Source organism: Anomaloglossus baeobatrachus, chromosome 3, assembly GCF_048569485.1.
Source record: "Anomaloglossus baeobatrachus isolate aAnoBae1 chromosome 3, aAnoBae1.hap1, whole genome shotgun sequence".
In the NCBI taxonomy this organism is placed as follows: Eukaryota; Metazoa; Chordata; class Amphibia; order Anura; family Aromobatidae; genus Anomaloglossus; species Anomaloglossus baeobatrachus.
The window spans coordinates 391,634,231-391,654,845 of record NC_134355.1 but is presented as its reverse complement, the minus strand read 5'-3'; the positions used below and the strand labels follow the sequence as shown (position 1 = coordinate 391,654,845).

At 42.6% G+C, this 20,615-nt stretch overlaps 1 protein-coding gene across 2 annotated transcripts in view; it reads left to right on the top strand.

Annotated features, from left to right (window-relative positions):
- Window positions 1-20,615, top strand: part of SMAP1 (small ArfGAP 1) — a 315,731-nt gene that overhangs the window by 261,663 nt on the left and 33,453 nt on the right. For both annotated transcript variants that reach the window (XM_075340237.1, XM_075340236.1), the window contains one exon: window positions 10,930-11,057. In XM_075340237.1, coding sequence (XP_075196352.1) covers window positions 10,930-11,057 — 128 coding nt within the window. The remainder of the gene's footprint in view (window positions 1-10,929; window positions 11,058-20,615) is intronic.

The window sequence follows — 20,615 nt, the reverse complement described above, 5'->3', positions numbered from 1 at the left end:
CAAAAACATGTTCAGAAATACAATTATATATATAATATGGGCTGAAAGTGCACACTCCCAGCTGCAATATGAGAGTTTTCACATCCAAATCGGAGAAAGGGTTTAGGAATCATAGCTCTGTAATGCATAGCCTCCTCTTTTTAAAGGGACCAAAAGTAATTGGACAAGGGACTCTAAGGGCTGCAATTAACTCTGAAGGCGTCTCCCTCGTTAACCTGTAATCAATGAAGTAGTTAAAAGGTCTGGGGTTGATTACAGGTGTGTGGTTTTGCATTTGGAAGCTGTTGCTGTGACCAGACAACATGCGGTCTAAGGAACTCTCAATTGAGGTGAAGCAGAACATCCTGAGGCTGAAAAAAAAGAAAAAATCCATCAGAGAGATAGCAGACATGCTTGGAGTAGCAAAATCAACAGTCGGGTACATTCTGAGAAAAAAGGAATTGACTGGTGAGCTTGGGAACTCAAAAAGGCCTGGGCGTCCACGGATGACAACAGTGGTGGATGATCGCCGCATACTTTCTTTGGTGAAGAAGAACCCGTTCACAACATCAACTGAAGTCCAGAACACTCTCAGTGAAGTAGGTGTATCTGTCTCTAAGTCAACAGTAAAGAGAAGACTCCATGAAAGTAAATACAAAGGGTTCACATCTAGATGCAAACCATTCATCAATTCCAAAAATAGACAGGCCAGAGTTAAATTTGCTGAAAAACACCTCATGAAGCCAGCTCAGTTCTGGAAAAGTATTCTATGGACAGATGAGACAAAGATCAACCTGTACCAGAATGATGGGAAGAAAAAATTTTGGAGAAGAAAGGGAACGGCACATGATCCAAGGCACACCACATCCTCTGTAAAACATGGTGGAGGCAACGTGATGGCATGGGCATGCATGGCTTTCAATGGCACTGGGTCACTTGTGTTTATTGATGACATAACAGCAGACAAGAGTAGCCGGATGAATTCTGAAGTGTACCGGGATATACTTTCAGCCCAGATTCAGCCAAATGCCGCAAAGTTGATCGGACGGCGCTTCATAGTACAGATGGACAGTGACCCCAAGCATACAGCCAAAGCTACCCAGGAGTTCATGAGTGCAAAAAAGTGGAACATTCTGCAATGGCCAAGTCAATCACCAGATCTTAACCCAATTGAACATGCATTTCACTTGCTCAAATCCAGACTTAAGACGGAAAGACCCACAAACAAGCAAGACCTGAAGGCTGCGGCTGTAAAGGCCTGGCAAAGCATTAAGAAGGAGGAAACCCAGCGTTTGGTGATGTCCATGGGTTCCAGACTTAAGGCAGTGATTGCCTCCAAAGGATTCGCAACAAAATATTGAAAATAAAAATATTTTGTTTGGGTTTGGTTTATTTGTCCAATTACTTTTGACCTCCTAAAATGTGGAGTGTTTGTAAAGAAATGTGTACAATTCCTACAATTTCTATCAGATATTTTTGTTCAAACCTTCAAATTAAACGTTACAATCTGCACTTGAATTCTGTTGTAGAGGTTTCATTTCAAATCCAATGTGGTGGTATGCAGAGCCCAACTCGCGAAAATTGTGTCACTGTCCAAATATTTCTGGACCTAACTATTTCACATGCTGTCCATTTCCTTGTGATCCTTCTTGAGATGGTGCTATTACTTCATTGGAGTCCAGCTGTGTTTAATTAAACTGATAGGACTTGATTTGGAAAGGCACACACCTGTCTATATAAGACCTCACTGTGCATGTCGGACCAAATGAGAATCATGAGGTCAAAGTAACTGCCCAAGGAGCTCAGATACAGAATTGTGGCAAGGCACAGATTTGCGCAAGGTTACAAAATAATTTCTGCAGTACTCAAGGGTCCTAGAAGCACAGTGGCCTCCATAATCCTTAACTAGAAGACGTTTAAGACCACCAGAACTCTTCCTAGACCTGGCCAAACTGAGAAATTGTGGGAGAAGAGCCTTGGTGAGAGAGGGAAAGAAGAACCCCAAAATCACTGTGGCTGAGCTCCAGAGATGCAGTAGGGAGATGGGAGAAAGTTCCACAAAGTCAACTATCACTGCAGCCCTCTACCAGTCAGGCCTTTATGCAGAGTGGCCCGATGGAAGCCTCTCCTCAGTGGAAGACATATGAAAGCCCACATAGAGTTTTAAAAAAAACACATTAAGGACTCCCAGACTATGAGAAACAAGATTCTCTGGTCTGATGAGACGAAAACAACTTTTTGATAATAATTCTAAGTGGTATGTGTAGAGAAAACCGGGCATTGCTCATCACCTGCCCAATACAATCCCAACAGTGAAACATGGTGGTGGCAGCATCATGCTAAAGGGGTGTTTTTCAGCTGCACGGACAGGACGACTGGTTGCAATTGAAGGAAAGATGAATGTGGCCAGGTACAGAGATATATCCTGGAGGAAAACCTTTTCCAGAGTGCTCTGGACCTCAGACTTGGCCAAAGATTCACCTTCCAACAAGACAATGACCCTAAGCACACAGCTAAAATAACAAAGGAGTGCCTTCATAACTACTCTGACCATTCTTGACTGGCCCAGTCACACCAACATTCACCATCCAACCTCACAGAACTGGAGAGGATCTGCAAGGAAGAATGACAGAGGATCCCAAATCCAGGTGTGAAAAACTTGTTGCACCATTCCCAAGAAGACTCATGGCTGTACTAGCTCAAAAGAGTGTTTCTACTCAATACGGAGCAAAGGGTCTGAATACTTTCAGTGCTTGCCAAAAGTATTGGCACCCCTGCAATTCTGTCAGATAATACTCAGTTTCTTCTTGAAAATGATTGCAATCACAAATTCTTAGGTATTATTATCTTCAATTAATTTGTCTTCAATGAAAAAAAAAAAAAAATTGTCATAAAGCCAAATTGGATATAATTCCACACCAAACATAAAAAGGGGGTGGACAAAAGTATTGGCACTGTTTGAAAAATCATGTGATGCTTCTCTAATTTGTGTAATTAACAGCACCTGTAACTTACCTGTGGCACCTAACAGGTGTTGGCAATAACTAAATCACACTTGCAGCCAGCTGACATGGATTAAAGTTGACTCAACCTCTGTCCTGTGTACCACATTGAGCATGGAGAAAAGAAAGAAGACCAAAGAACTGTCTGAGGACTTGAGAATCCAAATTGTGAGGAAGCATGAGCAATCTCAAAGCTACAAGTCCATCTCCAAAGACCTGAAAGTTCCTGTGTCTACGGTGTGCAGTGTCATCAAGAAGTTTAAAGCCCATGGCACTGTGGCTAACCCTCCCTAGATGTGGAAGGAAAAGAAAAATTGACAAGAGATTTCAACGCAAGATTGTGCGGATGGTGGATAAAGAACCTCGACTAACATCCAAACAAGTTCAAGCTGCCCTGCAGTCCGAGGGTACAACAGTGTCAACCCGTACTATCCGTCGGCGTCTGAATGAAAAGGGACTGTATTGTAGTATACCCAGGAAGACTCCACTTCTTTCCCCAAGACATAAAAAAGCCAGGCTGGAGTTTCCCAAAACTAGGGAAAGCCTAAAACGTTTTGGAAGAATGTCCTCTGGTCAGATGAGACAAAAGTAGAGCTTTTTGGGAAAACCCATCAACATAGAGTTTACAGGAAAAAAAAAAGAGGCATTCAAAGAAAAGAACACGGTCCCTACAGTCAAACATGGCGGAGGTTCCCTGATGTTTTGGGGTTGTTTTGCTGCCTCTGGCACTGGACTCCTTGACCGTGTGCATGGCATTATGAATTCTGAAGACTATCAACAAATTTTGCAGCATAATTTAGGGCCCAGTGTGAGAAAGCTGGGTCTTCCTCAGAGGTCATGGGTCTTCCAGCAGGACAATGACCCAAAACACACTTCAAAAAGCACTAGAAAATGGTTTGATAGAAACCACTGGAGACTACTAAAGTGGCCAGCAATGAGTCCAGACCTGAATCCCATAGAACACCTGTGGAGAGATCTCAAAATGGCAGTTTGGAGAAGGCACCCTTCAAATCTCAGGGACCTGGAGCAGTTTGCCAAAGAAGAATGGTCTAAAATTCCAGGAAAGCATTGTAAGAAACTCATTGATGGTTACCGGAAGCGGTTGTTCGCAGTTATTTTGGCTAAAGGTTGTGCAACCAAGTATTAGGCTAAGGGTGCCAATACTTTTGTCTGGCCCATTTTTGGAGTTTTGCGTGAAATGATCAATGATTTGATTTTTGTTTCATTCTCTTTTGTGTTTTTTCATTGCAAGCAAAATAAATTAAGATAATACCAAAGAATTTGTGATTGCAATCATTTTCAAGAAGAAACTGAGTATAATCTGACAGAATTGCACCACATGCTATTTCAGTTTTTCTTGTTGAATAAATACGCAAAAAGTTTAAATTTCTGGTTTATTTCTGTCAATATGGGGTGCAGTGTACATGAATGAGAAAATTAAAATAAAATTAACTTTTTTCAATTTATCAAATGGCTGCAATGAAACAGTGAAAAATTTAAAAGGGTCTGAACCCTCAGTCCAGTACACCACTGCGCAACCAGCTCTGTCTGCACCTTTTGTACCTTCACCCATTCCCTGTAGACTGTGAGCCCTCGCGGGCAGAGTCCTCTCTCCTCCTATACCAGTCTGTTTTGTACTGTTAATGATTGTTGTACGTATACCCTCTTTCACTTGTATAGCGCCATGGAATAAATGGCGCTATAATAATAAATAATAATAATAATGCTTTCTGTACCCACTGTATATATTGTGAGCCCTTCAAGGATTACTGATTGGCCAGTATGTGCTTTGGACTAATCTTTTACCTCTCGAAATGACCATGAGATTCTGTATTATGTGTCACCATGTAGTCATCGTGGATGAATTCACAATTTGCAGTTATTTTGGTATTAGTATTTATGGTAAAGCACCACTGCAGCGGTTTCTTTACTTTTCTTTTCGTTTTTTTTATAGCGCTGGAGTGGTGCTTTAAATGTAAACTCCATGTCATACACTTGTCATCCGGCATCTTCACCTTTTACCGACACAGCTCCGGTGCACGGCGCCATTTTGTGACTGTAGCTTCTGACTGTTTGGAAGTCAGAAGTTACGTCACCTACCTCCCAGTGCAAGTCTAGGAGGGCCAGAAGGAGTCTCTCATGGACATGTATTGAGTTATGACCCTCTCGCATGCTCCATGAAAACACTGGAGCTGCTGACAGATCACGAATCACTGGAGACTGACTGGAACAGAGGCAATAGAAGATGAAGCCTCTGGAAGGTGAGTATATGACAGCGGTAAGAAAATGTACACTTAAAGCACCACTCCAGTGGGGGCATTAAAAAAATAAAACGCTGGAGTGGTGCATTAATGCTCTTGTCAACTGCTTCTAAATGTGATTTTGTGTGTATGTATATGTGTGTATGTATGTATGTGTATATATGTTTTATTTCAGCGATCTCATGTTATACATGATTTCTAGCGTAATCTGGGCATAGTTTAGCTTCATTTTTGATTGTGTATCTGACAAGTGCTACTTCTGTAAGGAAAGTTATTAACACAGCCAACGCGTTTCATACTATGGAAGAAAAAAAAGTTGATGATTATAGGAACAAGCTGCTACAAGCTAAGCTTTTACAGAGCATGGTTATAACACAAATGTTATCTTATAGCCAATTGTCTGATACACTTTATAGAAACTACTAGACATTTTTGGTGACCTTTCAGAATAAGCTGTCGGGCTTGTACATTAGGAAGGGCCATTATATAACTTATACCATGCATTGATCACTAGATCTGCCCTTTGCTTGCTCTTTAATACACAGACGTAATGGATTCTTGCCCCCCTTTTTCTGTATAGCACATGTTCAGAAGTAAATAAAGTATATTGTACTGCAGTAGTGAGCAGTGTAGCTGTGAATCCTACTCTTGGTTGAGATAAGAGCTTGTTAGAAAGCATTAACAGGGGTTTGTGTTTCCCTCTGTCCTCTCACTCTGCTCCTGCCTTCCCGATAGACTTCAATAGACAGTTATAATCTGGACCCCACTGAGCTAGGCGCACAGCCAAATTTCAGTAGTTTTTCGGTAACTGAGGCAGAAGAAGGCACTTATAAGTGGAGAAAGACACTTTATTATATTTGCTTGACCTATTGATTTCTGTAAAGGTTTTGGAAACAGTAACCTTTTAATCCCATGTAGTTTTGGTGACTTTTTTTTATACTCTTACTACTTCTTGATGGATCCACTTCTGGCTTTGGCTCAAGAAACAACTGCATTTCTTATTTCAGCCTAAATAAGCAAATATAAATAAATTGACACTTCATTCCAAAGGTTTGTGTGTTTTGTTTTTTCAAGATTTAGTTTTATGATCCACCTTTGTGCCTGGTGGATTGGAGGTGTGCGTCTCTGCACGTAAATGCGCCTTGAAATAGTAGTACAAGGTCATCCTGACCAAGGGAGCAAGGAAGCTCGGCTCTGGTCTGAATCCCACTGGGAAGGCTGGCCTATATCTGAATGTTTTTACATTCTGAAGCTGTGAAATTGCTTCCTTTTATATCCTGTTCCAGTAAATGCTATAGCGCCATCCAGTCAGCGCAGGGAAATGGACCAGCTGCATTTCCAATGTCTACTTTATGTCCTAATAGCTAATCAAAAGCTAGGTGCTTTACATAATGTGGTGTGTGTGTGTGTGTGTGTGTGTGTGTGTGTGTGTGTGTGTGTGTGTGTGTGTGTGTGTGTGTGTGTGTGTGTGTGTGTTATACCGTATCAAATCTATTGCATAATACCACAAAATCTCTATATGTTATGGATAAGTATCATATTGCATTCTTGCTATCCCGTTAAAGTCCATTTTCTTTAAAATATAATAAAATGAATATTCTTGATTTTTCAAGCAAAACTTCTATATTGTAGAATAAATTGTGGTATTTATAATATAAGTAATTGTTCAATTCTTATTGCCTCTGCAATGACTGGGATTGAAGACCACTTCTATCCTGCCATTTAAGCACTTGGATGCCATTGTCAATACTTAACATAGTATTTAGGTGGTCCAGGGAGGTGGGCTATCTTTGCCGCTTATCGGCCTCCTCCTCACCCTTCTTCCTATTGACAGGATTGAATGCCTGTTATTATGGCAATCCAAGACACAAGAACGGCTTACATGGCTTCCATCTTACGAATGCTAATAGACTGCAACACAGAATTATTACAGGGCATTACAAGCACTATCAGGCTTATAGATTAAAAAAACACCCCAGCCATCACTACTTTTGCCACATTTTAATATTTTTAACCCATGTTGTGGATGTTGTAAATAATAATAAAAAAAAAGTAAATAGAATTACTGTTCTTGCTTTTCCCATTTCCCAAAAAATCTAATTTGATGGAAAGAAAACTCACTTATGGGTCTTTGTATTCGGATACGCAGTGTGTGTGTGTGTGTGTGTGTGTGTTATTGTGTAAAAGAAAAAAATAATAGAATAAAAATCCCTATTATTGTACTGATTGGCAGAATAAAAGTTTCCATTATGTATATACCTTATTTTGATTTTTGTACAAAAGTCGTAAAATAAAAAAAGACTATATATTGCTGTCATTTTAATGAGCTGCAGAATAAAGATAAGATGTTATATAGACTACATGGTTATCGCCACTAGATTTCTGATGCTAAAAACAAGAATGCCAGTATTTCACCTAGAAAAAGTATAAGTACGTCAGCATATATGGTACTACTTAAAGGGAACCTGTCGCCATGCAGTCCAATTTGAAGGCATCATATTATAAAGCAGGTGAAGTTGGCTATATTGATCTAGTTTTATGAGAAAAGACTTAGTATAACGTGTTTTCATCATTTAATCCTCTGCCCCTTCTGGGCTTCTTGGCCCAGTGGGCAGTCCTATCAGTGACTGACGGCTATCTCTGCATGCAGATTTATACCAGGAAGGCGGTCAGTCCCTGATAATACTGCCTACTGGACCAAAAATTGCAGAAAGAGCTGAGGATTAATTGATAAATCTTTTCTCGCAAATCTATATATCAGTCTTCTCTGCCCTCCCCTGCGCTATAACAGGGTGCTTACAGATTGGGCTGCATTTTCATGGTGACGGAGGTTCCCTTTAAGCACTGTACAGTATATGATTTCTGGAGTAAAGGTGGAGGCAGCACTGGGGCAAATGAATGGACCGCACAGCACATCATGTAACCGGGGTCCGGCCCAGCATATAGGTAGTAAAATAGTGTAGAGATATAGCACTGCTGGACAGAGCCAGAAAAGGGCCATTGTGTAACCACAGTATATGGATCCTTGTGTAAGCACAGTGTATGGGTCCTTGTGTAAGCAGAGTATATGGGTCCTTGTGTAAGCAGAGTATATGGGTCCTTGTGTAAGCACAGTATATGTGTCCTTGTGTAAGCACAGTATATGGGTCCTTGTGTAAGCACAGTATATGGGTCCTTGTGTAAGCACAGTATATGGGTCCTTGTGTAAGCACAGTGTATGGGTCCTTGTGTAAGCACAGTGTATGGGTCCTTGTGTAAGCACAGTATATGGGTCCTTGTGTAAGCACAGTATATGGGTCCTTGTGTAAGCACAGTGTATGCGTCCTTGTGTAAGCACAGTGTGTGGGTCCTTGTGTAAGCACAGTATGTGGGTCCTTGTGTAAGCACAGTATGTGGGTCCTTGTGTAAGCACAGTATGTGGGTCCTTGTGTAAGCACAGTATGTGGGTCCTTGTGTAAGCACAGTATGTGGGTCCTTGTGTAAGCACAGTATGTGGGTCCTTGTGTAAGCACAGTATGTGGGCCCTTGTGTAAGCACAGTATATGGGTCCTTGTGTAAGCACAGTATATGGGTCCTTTTCAGTCCAATAAGTCATCAAATTGCACAATTTCATCTGCTTTGGAGGAAGAAATAGGCTCCCTACCTCCTTGGCCCCTGGGAGGCTGCACCAATGTTATTTCCGCCCTTGGATGTACGTGTATTAGATTACAAAGAAACGTCCAGAACTTTTATATATCCAAAACGGCAGATGACTGTGCATGTTTGCTTTCCAGATCAGCATCACGATTGGAAACCTAGGCAGCCTTTGACTTTATGATACATATATCTTATGGGTTTCATGACTGCTTGCTGCAGTAAAATCAAATTGAAGCTTTAGAAAGTGAGAGGTTCGCAACCTTGGCTCTCTCCATTGCTATAGCAACATCTATTGTTTCTTGAATATGATGCTCATTTGATTTGTGGTCCCCTTTGTGCATTCATTTATGAAGTGAGCTGGTACATTGTAACACGGTTATAGACACAGGCTCCACTGTGAGGACGTGCAGGATTTCTTAGATGTAGAAGGATGGCTTTGATCACTGTAATAAAAAAAAAAAATAAAATATTGTATCTGGATACATAAGCATACAAAGCATATGTATAATGTATGAATGTGTGTATATCATTTATATGATATACTGGATTTCATGTGTGTATTTCATTTATGATATATCAGATTTAATGTGTGTATATAAATTCAGTAGCCTGGCAATTGTACAGATCATGCAAAATTTTCCACCATTGGATTGTGATAACTGATCGTTTATCAAAATTTAATCTGCATTTAAAAGTACAAATTTCATTTAAACCATCCTTTCTGCCCTCCGTATTAATCAAAGACCATCTCCTTACCTACACATTAACTTCTACCTTTTCCTCTGCTCTCAATGTTCATCCTCTCTGCACTCCCCATCCATCTAAACCCTTCTTCCTGTCATTCAGATTCATATAAAATCCTTCTTGGCCTCCAGATTAAGTTAAATCCTCCTTTCTGCCCTCAAGATTCATCAAAACACTACTCCTTGGCCCAGGCCTCCATATTCATTCATCTAAACCTTCCTCCGTGCCTTTCAGATTTATATAAATAACCTCTCTGGCCTACAGCTCCACTTAAACTGTCCTCTGACCTCTGGATTAATCTATAGCATACACCTTGGCCTCCAGATCAATCAAAGCTCTTCTCCTTGCCCTTCAGATTCATATAAAAGCTTCCTCCCTTGCCTCCAGATTAATCTAAATCCTCCTTCCTGCCCTCAGGATCCATCTAAATACTCCTCTTTGGCCAAGGATGCCATATTCATCCATATAACAACTCCTCCCTGCTCTTACTCCTCTAAACCTTCCTCCATGCCCTTGAGATTCATATTTATACAAAGCAGTCCTGTCTCAAGATTAATCTATATTGTCCACCCTGGCTTCCAGATTCATTAAATCCATCCAGATCCATCAGATCCATCAAATCCATCAAATCCATCCAGATTCATCAAATCCATCCAGACCCATCAAATCCATCCAGACCCATCAAATCCATCCAGACCCATCAAATCCATCCAGACCCATCAAATCCATCCAGACCCATCAAATCCATCCAGACCCATCAAATCCATCCAGACCCATCAAATCCATCCAGACCCATCAAATCCATCCAGACCCATCAAATCCATCCAGACCCATCAAATCCATCCAGACCCATCAAATCCATCCAGACCCATCAAATCCATCCAGACCCATCAAATCCATCCAGACCCATCAAATCCATCCAGACCCATCAAATCCATCCAGACCCATCAAATCCATCCAGACCCATCAAATCCATCCAGACCCATCAAATCCATCCAGACCCATCAAATCCATCCAGACCCATCAAATCCATCCAGACCCATCAAATCCATCCAGACCCATCAAATCCATCCAGACCCATCAAATCCATCCAGACCCATCAAATCCGGCTTGTGTTTCTCGTGTTCTTGCTTACATTGGGTAACTTACTGTTCATCTTTGTGGTCTTGAGAGGATCTGAGCTCTGTTTTGTTTGTCAGATACCAGATTTAGGGCATGAATAAGAGTGTAATGTATCATTAGAGGTTTTTAGTAGAGTTTAATCTGTTTCTATGCTGTGTTCCTCATGAATGTTTGTTCACCTTTAGATACTCCAGCTGAAGTACCAGTGGCAAATGGCAGCACCTCTACATCAAGCACATTAAATGACGACTTGGATATATTTGGTCCAATGATCTCTAACCCCCTACCTTCATCATCTGCAACCACAACACAGGTAATTCTGACTGCAAAGTTTCTTGGTATTTGCCTGTGTTGAAAAGTGCCATAAAACGTTGGAGAACTTTACAGCTGATACATGCATGTCAATCCATGGGTAGTATGTATCAGACCCTGGATGTATGAACACTGCCAAGTATGTTTTAACTCTGAAATACCACAGTGCTTCAGAGAAAAAAACTAATTTTAAAGATACTAGGGTCCAAGCCGAGCTGGAGATTAGTTGGGCTCTAGCGGCTTCTCATCACCTGCTTACCTGGATTGACAAGTCTCTGCCTACGTGTATGTATAGGGAGAGATCTGTTACTCTAAGGCAATGGGCAGAGAGAGACTGCTGCGAACACTCCTCACCGACTGGTCCCCAGCGCGGCTCTGTTCCCAAACACATTTTAAAGTTAGTTGCTTTGGGTTTTTTTTTCCTGAAACATCGCAGCCTTCATTCAGCCAGGGCCAGATACCTGCATGGATTGGGAAGCATGTATCCGCAGTCAGGTTCACTTTAAGGTTGAATTGGCATGGATGACTTGTTTTCAGCATACTTTGCAAGTTTAATGCCAGCCTTTTAACAACAAGCATAAACTTTATTTTCCAAAGTAAAATAAATACTAGATTATTTAAAGCTTTAAAGGGGTTATCCACTACTTTTACATTGATGGCGTATCCTTAGGATAGGTTATCAATGCCAGATCGGCCAGGTCCGATAGTCCATAGCCCTACAGATTAGCTGTTCTCCGTCCCGGCGGCGGCAGCCGGAAATGCCCAGTTCCGGAGCTGCACCGTCTTCTGATAGCAGCCATGGCCGGGTACTGCACATCTGCCTCCCATTCTAATCAATAGGAGGCGGATGTGCAGTACCCAGCCTTGGCTGGCATCAGAAGATTTGGCAGCTGCGGAACGGTGCATTTTCAGCTGCCTGCTGCCGCCGGCGGGACCGAGAACAGCTAATGTGCGGGGTGTTGGACCCTGGCCATGCAGACATTAGTTACCTATCCTAAAGATAGGCCATCAATGTAAAAGTAGTGGACAATCCCTTCAAGAGGCACGTATTGACACCATTTACTCCTATGAACGTTTGCTTTAGAATAGTGTATGGAATGTCACCTAGGGGAATTTGTCCATAAATTTTTGCCACCTAATTCGAGAGCAGAATAATGTACAGAACGCAGTCCTTATTCCAGTGATGTCACTTACTCGGCTGCTTGCTGTAGTTTTGATAAAATCACTGTTTTGTTAAGAGGATTTTCACTTGAGGACTAGTAAACCTGCCATATAGTCCTCCATAAGCTCTACATAACTCAACCTTCCCTGCTGATTGACAGCTTTTTGCCTATGCACAGTGTACATAGAAATCTGCTAATCAGTGGTGTGTGTGTGTGGAGGGGGGGGGGGGTATTCAGGGCTCAGCATTCAAAGAACTTGTAGATCTGAAGTAGATATAACAGTGATTTTATGTAAACTGCAGCAAGCAGCCCAGTAAGTGACATATCACTGCAATCAGGGTCTCTTCCCCTACGTCCTGCTGCTTTCTCATGGGGAAGCAAAAACCTGGTGACAGATTCCCTTACATAAGAGCCATTGTACATTAAAACCTTCTGAGATTCTTCTAGTTATTGATATTGTGTTTATACAAAGTTGGAAAATGCCTTTGAACATTATCCGCACATCTGTTTCTCACTTCCAAATATCAGATCAAAGCTTTACACACTGTGCTCCTAATCAATAGAGGAAATAGAAGTTTAACCCTTTCCCCTTTTTGCAACCACATCCATTACTGGTTGAATTTTAATCATGATGCTCAAAGTTTCTAAAGACATCTAACATCCAACAAGAAATAGTTGTCCCCATTGTTTTTAAATTGCTGCATTTTTTTTAATGATTGAGACTGTCAATAGAAATCTTGAAGCCTACACCAAGCTTAAGGTTTTTACTGATTAGTTAAATGTTCGGTCGGTCGCCACCTGAAGCCCCAACCCTCTAGCTGAGGACTTAAAGCTCCCCAATCACCAGGATTTCCCTATATAACCTAAAGCCAGTGGCACTATCTTGCTGATTCTATACAAACCTTTAGTTGTCAGCTAGAATGTAATGTTTTAGAAACACAAGCAAGTAAACGTTGTAAAATGAGCAGATTTTTGATTAGCAGCAGCTGCCGATCAGCTGATAGCTGGGGTGGGTATTCATAGTGATTCCAGCCCCCCTGCCTGTTCTTCCTCCTTTTATTTATGCTAATCTTTTATAGAAGTGTTTTACCAAGTGGCTAGAAGGACCTTTGCTGATGTCATACCCATGTGACCAGAAGGTGCAGGGCCTCAGCCAATATCGCTGATACTAGGAAGCAAAATTATTCTGTTGGCTGAGACCCTGCCCTTCTGGTTACATGGGTATATTAGCAAAGGTCCTTCTAGCCACTTCTATAATAGAATTAGTATAACTAGAAGGGGGAGGAACAACAGGCGGGGGGGTGGGAATCACTATGAATACCCACCCCAGCTGGTCGGCAGCTGCTGCCAATCAAAAAGCTGTTCATTTTACAAACGTTACTTGCTTGTGTTTCAAAACCTATACATCCTAGCTGATAACTAAAAGTATACAGTGTGTCCACCCGTATCCTGCCCACTGCCATTAACTTGAGAACTGCGGCAGCTATAGGCATAGAAGTGGTGTCTACTTATAGTAAAGTAGCCATGCGCTACACAATGAAACTACCTATAGCACCACCTGGTGGGGAGCAACGGAGTTAGCACTTTTATCTCGAAAACGTAACGAGATAGAGAAAAAAGTGAATTAAAAAATTGTAGGGTAACATCAATTCAATATGAATCGACACCTTGCATACAGAAATACTATATAAAACCCATGACACCCCAAAACAGTGAATGCTGGTCACGCCTATGGCGCTCATTTAACTTTGATGCTCAAAGTGGCCACTGTCAGCTGCAATGCAAATCTGGACTCTGGACAGCATACTGTATCTTGCTGCACGTTGTGCAATATGGTAGGTGACACGTTTGCACAAGTATCTGTGATACGTCATTGTAGGTCCTGCAATGTTGGTGGAGGGGTCGCATACACCTGCTGTTTGATGTGACCTCACAGAAAGAAGTCCAATGGGGTCAGATCAGGTGAGCGTGGAGGCCACTCCACACAGCCACCATACCCAATGACTTGTAGGAAGGTCTCCATGAGGTATCGCTTCACATCCGCAGCCTTGTGAGTTTTACAGGTTCTAATCATAGCATTTCTGTATGCAAGGTGTCGATTCTTATTGAATTGATGATGCCCTACAACTTTGTAATTCACTTTTTTTCCTCTATCTCGTTAAGTTTTCGAGATAAAAATCCTAACTCCGTTGTTTTCCACCAGGTGGTTTCATTGCGTAGCGCATGGCTACTTTCCTATACCTAGACACCACTTCTATGCCTATAGCTGCCGCCATTCTCAAGTTAATGGTGGTGGACAGGATATGGGTGGACACACTGTATATAGAATCAGCATGATAGTGGCAGTATAGCACTGTCTTTAAGTTATGTAGGAAAATCCTGGTGATTGGTGCGCTTTAACAATCATTTTCCGTATAGACATAGCATAGCATTGTGGTTTAATGGCATGGTATAGAACAATGAGGAGGTGGTCATGGACATGGCTAAGTTCCTAAGACACACAAAAGTTGTCTTCAGATATTTTTTAGATTATAAATGTAAACTGTTAGGTGATTCATACTGTCTGAATCACGGGCATTCATGTTTCCCTTAAATACTTCCCCATTTTGGAGAGAACATGTTTTCAACAGCTCTAAACAAGTGGACTAGTCACTGAGTGGGTCCAGTGGCTTCCTGCTGCACGGATTGCTAGGCCTCTTCCTGTACATACGCAGTAAAGATCTGCCAGTCACTCAGTCAGGGATGGAGAAGCCAGCCGGCATCCATCCAATTCTTCCTATGTACAGTGTGATTTCACTGAAATGCCATAGTTTGAGTGAACGGAATATATATATATATATATATGATTGAACCTGTGCGATTGCCTTATTACTTCCACCCCCCCCCCCCAGGTTTTTATGTCCCTGAATATCCGTGTCCTCATGGGGAAGCCTTGCGGTCACTTACCACAGGTTCTTTTACTGCCGTCCACTGACAATGTGGGGTATCAAACATGGTGATGAAGGCAGAGAGAAGTGGCCGCAGCTTCTTTTGCTGCTTCCTCACTTCTGTCACTGAAATAAGAAGTCATTAAGGGGTGGTGGTGGAAGCAAGGTGAGAGACCACAGCACCACAACGCAACTTCTGTTCTTTCACTGAAACTAATTGACACCAGGGGGCGGTGCTGCTGTAACTCACCCTGCTTTTATCACAGTCCCCTGAAAGCAGTGAAGGACGCTGTGGTAACTGCAGCGCTGTCCCATGTTAACCTCCTGTTTCAGTGGGCAGGGAAGTGACTGCAGCGCTGTCCTCCTATGATGTCCTCTTTGAGATTCCTCTCATACAAAACGTCACAGGAACTAAAATCACATTAAAAAAAAAAGTGATTAGGACTTAAAATAGATATTTATAAAGGGCATTATATGTGTAGATTTAATGGATCAATGTAGCATGACTTTGTGCCCATGCTCGTCATACAGGCACATTGCATTCTTCTGTAATACAGCAGTTTGGAGCATACTGACACTACAGGAATAATGAAATAAATAATTTTGCCACAACAGTACCTAACTGGACACTTTTAGGGTTATTTGGGAGTTGAAATGCTACAAAATGACTTTGGGGAAGTATAGAAACACCAAGCAGACTTTGCCATGGTGGATTTGTGCCTATGGCAGCAGTACTAACGTCGGTGCCAGCGTACCCTACTTCTCTATCACATTATTACTAATTGCAATCTGAACAAAGTGTTACACTCCTATTTTTAAATGCTAATGATATTTTTGGAATAAAGCAGGTGACATTTGAGTGCGGCATTTTGTGTTCTAATTTAGTTTAGTCTCATCCGCTCTTCGTTCTTTGCAGTGGCAGAGATTATGAATGTGTTTGTATTAAAGGAAAAGAGCCGCTCGTTCTGTAAAACTCTACACAGGGTGTTGTATAAATCCTGGCCCCGAACACATGTGGTCTGTTATATGGCTGTAATTTGTGGCACATAAACAACATAAATATAACTAATTAACCATTTTAATAGCAAAAGTTTCTGAGCAACAGATTGGTTTATAAAATATTCAGACATAATAAGTCACTAGGACAGTGGAGAATGCATAATGTGCTAAATATTGGAGAAATGATGCTCTATGTTGTCGTAGTCACGTATAGAAATTTTATGTTTTCAAGGTTGTTAACCTCTGGTCTTAGTCTCCATAGATTGTGTAAAAGGCGTGAAAGTTAATATTGTAAACTATGAGCATGGAGATAGTGGCTATTGATACGATTTTGTGACGCTGGGATAGAAGCTTATGCTCTCCCAGGATGACGGCTGCTAACTGTCCATGATGACCCAGCTGCCCTTTGGCCAACCATGACTCATAGGCACGTAATTGTAGACGTCATGTCCTATTTAAGGGTGCTCAAATATATAAATGTCTGCTTCGAAAATATCACTCTCGTGTTCTGTGTCATATACACATATACATAGTTCTTAGTATTGTAAATCTGTGATTGCCATGCTGTGTCCTTGTGAGAAATAAGAGCTTGTCGATAACTGGTCAGCTCCTAATACACTCCCATTAAAATTTAATTTGAATATACCGGTGTAAATTTTAGTGTAGTATCTTGATATGCTCACCGATCAGTCTTCACCGGTTTCTAGCACTGCCCCAGTCCTCTTCTGAGTCATAGGCCGTATGTGTGACCAAGGAGTGGTGGCTTTTACAGTGTAAGTCTATGGAGCTTCAGAACGAGGCTCCATAGACTTGCATAATAAAAGCCACTTCTGGCGCACACATAGACCCCCACTATTACCGGGCAAAGTCAGAATCGCCACCGTATGACTCAAAATAGGACTGGAGCTGTGCTGGAAACAAAAAAAACGTAACAAAAAAACATGGCGCTTAAAGAGTATATTAAAGGGTTTTTCTGGTCTTAGAGTACAAGTCTGCAGTCATTCTGTAACTGCAGATTTGTGAATCCTCGGGTACAGGACTGCAAGTATGTGATCTCAATACACAGTCACATGGCAACTAGATGGGTATGGCCTTGCTTAATGCAAACGTTCTGAGCAAGCCGGATGTATCTAGTTGAAAAAATCCTGCAGTAAGTACATAAATAGAAACGTGTATATATAAATAAAATCCATCCCGCCATAACAAGGTGTACCCAATCATGATGTATCTGTAGTATTTCAACTATCTAAAGTGCCAACGGGGCAGGGCAGGACCCGGGCTTGAATGTTTTGCACCTGCCCGTGGAATCCTATATAGACAAGATGCACAGCCCAAAAAGACCATCCTGATTGGGCACACATATAAACAAACCATATAAACAAAAATAGATCACAAAGCCAAAGACTTATCAGCAGCCCCTCGTACACCTATACATTCCACTTATACAAACAGGTGTGCCTGCTAGTTTTTTTCGGTTTTACTTATTGGATCAATGATAGCTTGCATATCCGTGTGCACACCATCGCTGAGTGCTTTCAGTCCCATAAAGAATAAATGGAGCAATGACCGGATTCAGAGCCCCTTTTCAAAAGCAGGGAGATCCCAGATACCTATGGAAGAGTGATAACTTCTAATGTTGGGAATAACCCTTTAAGGCTGTGTGGAAAGTACAGTTAGGTCCAGAAATATTTGGACAGTGACACAATTTTCGCGAGTTGGGCTCTGCATGCCACCACATTGGATTTGAAATGAAACCTCTACAACAGAATTCAAGTGCAGATTGTAACGTTTAATTTGAAGGTTTGAACAAAAATATCTGATAGAAATTGTAGGAATTGTACACATTTATTTACAAACACTCCACATTTTAGGAGGTCAAAAATAATTGGACAAATAAACCAAACCCAAACAAAATATTTTTATTTTCAATATTTTGTTGCGAATCCTTTGGAGGCAATCACTGCCTTAAGTCTGGAACCCATGGACATCACCAAACGCTGGGTTTCCTCCTTCTTAATGCTTTTCCAGGCCTTTACAGCCACAGCCTTCAGGTCTTGCTTGTTTGTGTGTCTTTCCGTCTTAAGTCTGGATTTGAGCAAGTGAAATGCATGCTCAATTGGGTTAAGATCTGGTGATTGACTTGGCCATTGCAGAATGTTCCACTTTTTTGCACTCATGAACTCCTGGGTAGCTTTGGCTGTATGCTTGGGGTCATTGTCCATCTGTACTATGAAGCGCCGTCCGATCAACTTTGCGGCATTTGGCTGAATCTGGGCTGAAAGTATATCCCTGTACACTTCAGAATTCATCCGGCTACTCTTGTCTGCTGTTATGTCATCAATAAACACAAGTGACCCAGTGCCATTGAAAGCCATGCATGCCCATGCCATCACGTTGCCTCCACCATGTTTTACAGAGGATGTGGTGTGCCTTGGATCATGTGCCGTTCCCTTTCTTCTCCAAACTTTTTTCTTCCCATCATTCTGGTACAGGTTGATCTTGGTCTCATCTGTCCATAGAATACTTTTCCAGAACTGAGCTGGCTTCATGAGGTGTTTTTCAGCCAATTTAACTCTGGCCTGTCTATTTTTGGAATTGATGAATGGTTTGCATCTAGATGTGAACCCTTTGTATTTACTTTCATGGAGTCTTCTCTTTACTGTTGATTTAGAGACAGATACACCTACTTCACTGAGAGTGTTCTGGACTTCAGTTGATGTTGTGAACGGGTTCTTCTTCACCAAAGAAAGTATGCGGCGATCATCCACCACTGTTGTCATCCGTGGACGCCCAGGCCTTTTTGAGTTCCCAAGCTCACCAGTCAATTCCTTTTTTCTCAGAATGTACCCGACTGTTGATTTTGCTACTCCAAGCATGTCTGCTATCTCTCTGATGGATTTTTTCTTTTTTTTCAGCCTCAGGATGTTCTGCTTCACCTCAATTGAGAGTTCCTTAGACCGCATGTTGTCTGGTCACAGCAACAGCTTCCAAATGCAAAACCACACACCTGCAATCAACCCCAGACCTTTTAACTACTTCATTGATTACAGGTTAACGAGGGAGACGCCTTCAGAGTTAATTGCAGCCCTTAGAGTCCCTTGTCCAATTACTTTTGGTCCCTTGAAAAAGAGGAGGCTATGCATTACAGAGCTATGATTCCTAAACCCTTTCTCCGATTTGGATGTGAAAACTCTCATATTGCAGCTGGGAGTGTGCACTTTCAGCCCATATTATATATATAATTGTATTTCTGAACATGTTTTTGTAAACAGCTAAAATAACAAAACTTGTGTCACTGTCCAAATATTTCTGGACCTAACTGTATGCTGATTTTCAGTTCTGAAATATAATTCATGTGAATGAGATTTTTAGAAATCCCCTTTACACTGCTAATATTGCCCAAATTTTAATGCATGCTTTGGCGATTAATCCCATTGTCTTATAAAAGACACCGATTCCATTGGTCTGATGTTTTCGCAGATATATATATAAAATTGCGTCTGTCTGTCTGTCTCCAAAATGACGTCATTACAGTGACAACCATCGCCTTGGCCGCTTGCCTCTGCCCCCCGCACACATTGGCCTTTCGCCTCTGCCCAGGGGTGGGATACAGCCAGTTCTGTCCGGTTTGGGCGAACCGGTTGTTAAAATAACAGCTGGTTCGCTGAACCGGCAACAATCAGCGTTGGCCATCCAGTTCCTTGTATTCATTTGTATCGGCGTCTTTAAGATACCGATACAAATTAATCCCCGTACCTCCGTGCACTCCGCACTTCCAGGTTCAGTGGAGCCAGTTTGCTCTCTGACCCGGCGGCGTGATGACGTTGCAGAGGTCTCGGCAGCGTGGTGAGATAACCTCACCATACTGACGCCTGTCAGCCTCAGTGTGCAGAGTGCCGTGAGGAGGACGGAGAAGAGGCCGCCGACACTTAGAGCAGGTAAGCGCTCTGTGAGCAGAAGATGCGACTCTGCAGGGGAGAGGAGGCCACATGGACCCTGCAGGGCAGGAGGAGGCCACATGGACCCTGCAGGGCAGGAGGAGGCCACGTGGACCCTGCAGGGCAGGAGGAGGCCACGTGGACCCTGCAGGGCAGGAGGAGGCCACGTGGACCCTGCAGGGCAGGAGGAGGCCACGTGGACCCTGCAGGGCAGGAGGAGGCCACGTGGACCCTGCAGGGCAGGAGGAGGCCACGTGGACCCTGCAGGGCAGGAGGAGGCCACGTGGACCCTGCAGGGCAGGAGGAGGCCACGTGGACCCTGCAGGGCAGGAGGAGGCCACGTGGACCCTGCAGGGCAGGAGGAGGCCACGTGGACCCTGCAGGGGCAGGAGGAGGCCACATGGGCGCTGCAGGGGAGAGGAGGCCACGTGGGCGCTGCAGGGGAGATGGGGCCACGTGGGCGCTGCAGGGGAGATGGGGCCACGTGAGCGCTGCAGGGGAGAGGGGGCCACGTGGGCGCTGCAGGGGAGAG